Source organism: Gadus chalcogrammus, chromosome 21 (genome assembly GCF_026213295.1).
Source record: "Gadus chalcogrammus isolate NIFS_2021 chromosome 21, NIFS_Gcha_1.0, whole genome shotgun sequence".
NCBI classification, from domain to species: Eukaryota; Metazoa; Chordata; class Actinopteri; order Gadiformes; family Gadidae; genus Gadus; species Gadus chalcogrammus.
In genome coordinates, this window is record NC_079432.1 from 6,902,048 (window position 1) to 6,904,779 (window position 2,732).

The 2,732-nt window shown below is 50.5% G+C and overlaps 1 protein-coding gene across 1 annotated transcript in view; it reads left to right on the forward strand.

Annotated features, from left to right (window-relative positions):
* Positions 1-2,732, forward strand: part of nbas (NBAS subunit of NRZ tethering complex) — a 132,895-nt gene that overhangs the window by 77,801 nt on the left and 52,362 nt on the right. Inside the window, exon 41 of the mRNA XM_056581911.1 lies at positions 1-131. This exon is cut by the window's left edge and continues 60 nt beyond it. Coding sequence (XP_056437886.1) covers positions 1-131 — 131 coding nt within the window. The remainder of the gene's footprint in view (positions 132-2,732) is intronic.

Below are 2,732 nucleotides of genomic sequence, written 5' to 3' on the forward strand. Positions count from 1 at the left end.
GCAGCCTACTACTACTCCCTGCAGATCTACACCCGTCTGGCACCCTGCTTCAAGGACAAGACCAACGCGCTCTACCAGGTGAGCAGCCGGCACCACCAACACGTGCTCTCAGAGGGCTTTGTTTGTGGCAGGTGTGAGATTTCCTGGGATGAAATATAGTATTTGTTTCTATATTTATATACTCTTTATCGTCAGAGGGAAGGCTTCGTAGGAGGAGCATTGGCTTATCGCCTTCGCCCTTACCGTAGACCCCTACCACATCGGGGAAGGCAACGCGGTCTTTCATCTCTTTCTGCCCTTTTCATTTCAGGCTCTTTGCTCCTCTGTCCGCAACAGCGGTTCGCGCAAAGTACCTGATACTTGGAAAAAAAACAATCCGATTTTAGAAGTGTGTTGGACTTTGCGAAAATGCCTTCTTTCTCTGGCGCTGTTATACATCGACATTAAAAAACGGCTTTTTTCCCCTTGTCTGTCTACCTGGGCCAATTACACTAAGGATCACGTGTGCACATTCAACATTTCCGTTGACCCACAACGGTTGCCCCGTTTCACTCGCCTCTTTTTCTACTTCCTAGCTCGGATTGTTCTGTGGTACAGCCTTTCTATCGGCCAATTACAGTCCAACCCGCCCCGATTCTGTGGTGATGCTATGCTTAACAACCGCAGAGTCTAACTGACGTAACTTGACATGAACGTTTAGGGAACATGGCTCATGGTGGGGGCCAAAGCTGTAGAACCAGATTCCTAGCTTCAGCCTGCAGTGGAAACGCTGTTGCTTCATTCTGGACGGTTGTAGTTGTGTTATGTCTTTACTACTACGTTGATAACAGCTGTGCCCGCCACTCCCCGGGGACACTGGCCATTAAACACAGCTTGACCGAACACAGGTTGCCCGTTCAATTTAGCAGCCGGCTCAGTTGTCAGCCCTGCCCGCTGCAGCCCGTACACATGTAGGCACAATAGCCATTTTTACAGCCCTCATCCTGTTGAGCTGGCTGGTGGCTGGCACCGCGGACCCAAGGCGTCCCCTCCGAGCCACACTAAGTCTTCAGAGGGGGAAGGGAACAGAAGGAGAGGGTGTGAGGAAGGGGAAGAAAAAAGTTCTTTAGCTGAGAGGTAGGGATGGAGTCGGAGTGGTGGTGGCGGTGGCGGCGGCGGCGGCGGTGGCGGCGGCGGCGGCGGTGGTGGTGGTGGGGTTTTGTGAGGTGGAGGTGGCGGTGGGGATGGGATGTAAGGTCGGGCTAGGTTGAGAAGGAGTGGAGGTATGGGGGGGGGGTGGGGGGGGGGGGGGAAATGGGTCTGACCTTTTCCTTGAGTGGACGGCGGCTCTCGTGGGCTTTCGTCCAGGTGGAGGAAAATAATGAAATAAAGAGGCAAGCTACTGGTGGAGGAGACGGCGGTGGATAAGTGTGTCCCTGCTGACACTCTAGGTCAGCGCCGTACACACACAGACACAGACACCCACACGCACACACACACACCCACGCACACACACACACACACGAGAACACACATCGCCACTAACGCACTGCAGTGTGCCCTCACCTTGCCACACATACATACACGCACACACTGACCATCAACATACACACTGTTCTGCATCATAATCAACAGAATCATTCGTCAGACTCTTACATGAAATAAAGTTCACCATTATGAAGGGACTACAAATAGAACTCTTTCCCATCTGCACCTGGGTGAACTTTCCTTTTCTTCTTTTATTTCCATGTTCCATTTTGTCTTTGGCACACTCCATCCTTACCACCACCTCCATCACCACACGATCTCCACCACCACCACCACCCTGTCAACCACCCAATTCCCTCCGTTTTTAAACATTTAGTTAATTTGGGTCATTTAAACCAAAAAGTGGAAATCAGTTTGACTCTCTCTCTCTCTCTCTCTCTCTCTCTCTCTCTCTCTCTCTCTCTCTCTCTCTCTCTCTCTCTCTCTCTCTCTCTCTTCTCTCTCTCTCTCTCTCTCTCTCTCTCTCTCTCTCTCTCTCTCTCTCTCTCTCTCTCTCTCTCTCTCTCTCTCTCCTGCTCTGTCCATGAGCCTCTCGCCCCCTCTCCACACCTCATCCCTGTTCATGTTTCTGTACCTGTATAGGCCTGTCTCCCTGTTGTCTCCCTGCTGTCTCCCTGTTGTCTCCCGGTTGTCTTCCTGTTGTCTGTTTGATCTGGGGCACCCTCATCCTATATGCTATCTTCACTCTGCAATACTTGATGTGTTTTTTCCTTGGGCTTTTCAGTCCCCTTCGCTTATCTCCTAAAGCCCCACATTGTATGGCATGTGATATTTAATTTCAGATAAGTGTGTGTGTGTGTGTGTGTCTTTACATTCATCTCCATCCCCAGAACTAAGGACGTGATGCTTTCTGCTTAATCTAAGACCACATAAGAACATTATCCTCGGCCAAGTCTGTGCCTATACATGTGGTACATGTGTCTTCTGTGTGTGTGTGTGTGTGTGTGTGTGTGTGGTTGGGTGTGTGTGTGTGTGTGTGTGTGTGTGTGTGTGTGTGTGTGTGTGTGTGTGTGTGTGTGTGTGTGGGGGGAAAATGTGATTGTATTAATTTGGCTTCAGTTTGCCAATGATTGCAAATTAATATAGTTTGCAGTGCACGTGCTGCATAGCGACAGTTTGTGTGTGTGTGTGTCTTCCGTCTGTGTGCGTGGGGGTGTGTGCAGCATGTCTGTTTGTGCGTAGGCCGTGTGCGGCATGTCTGTGTG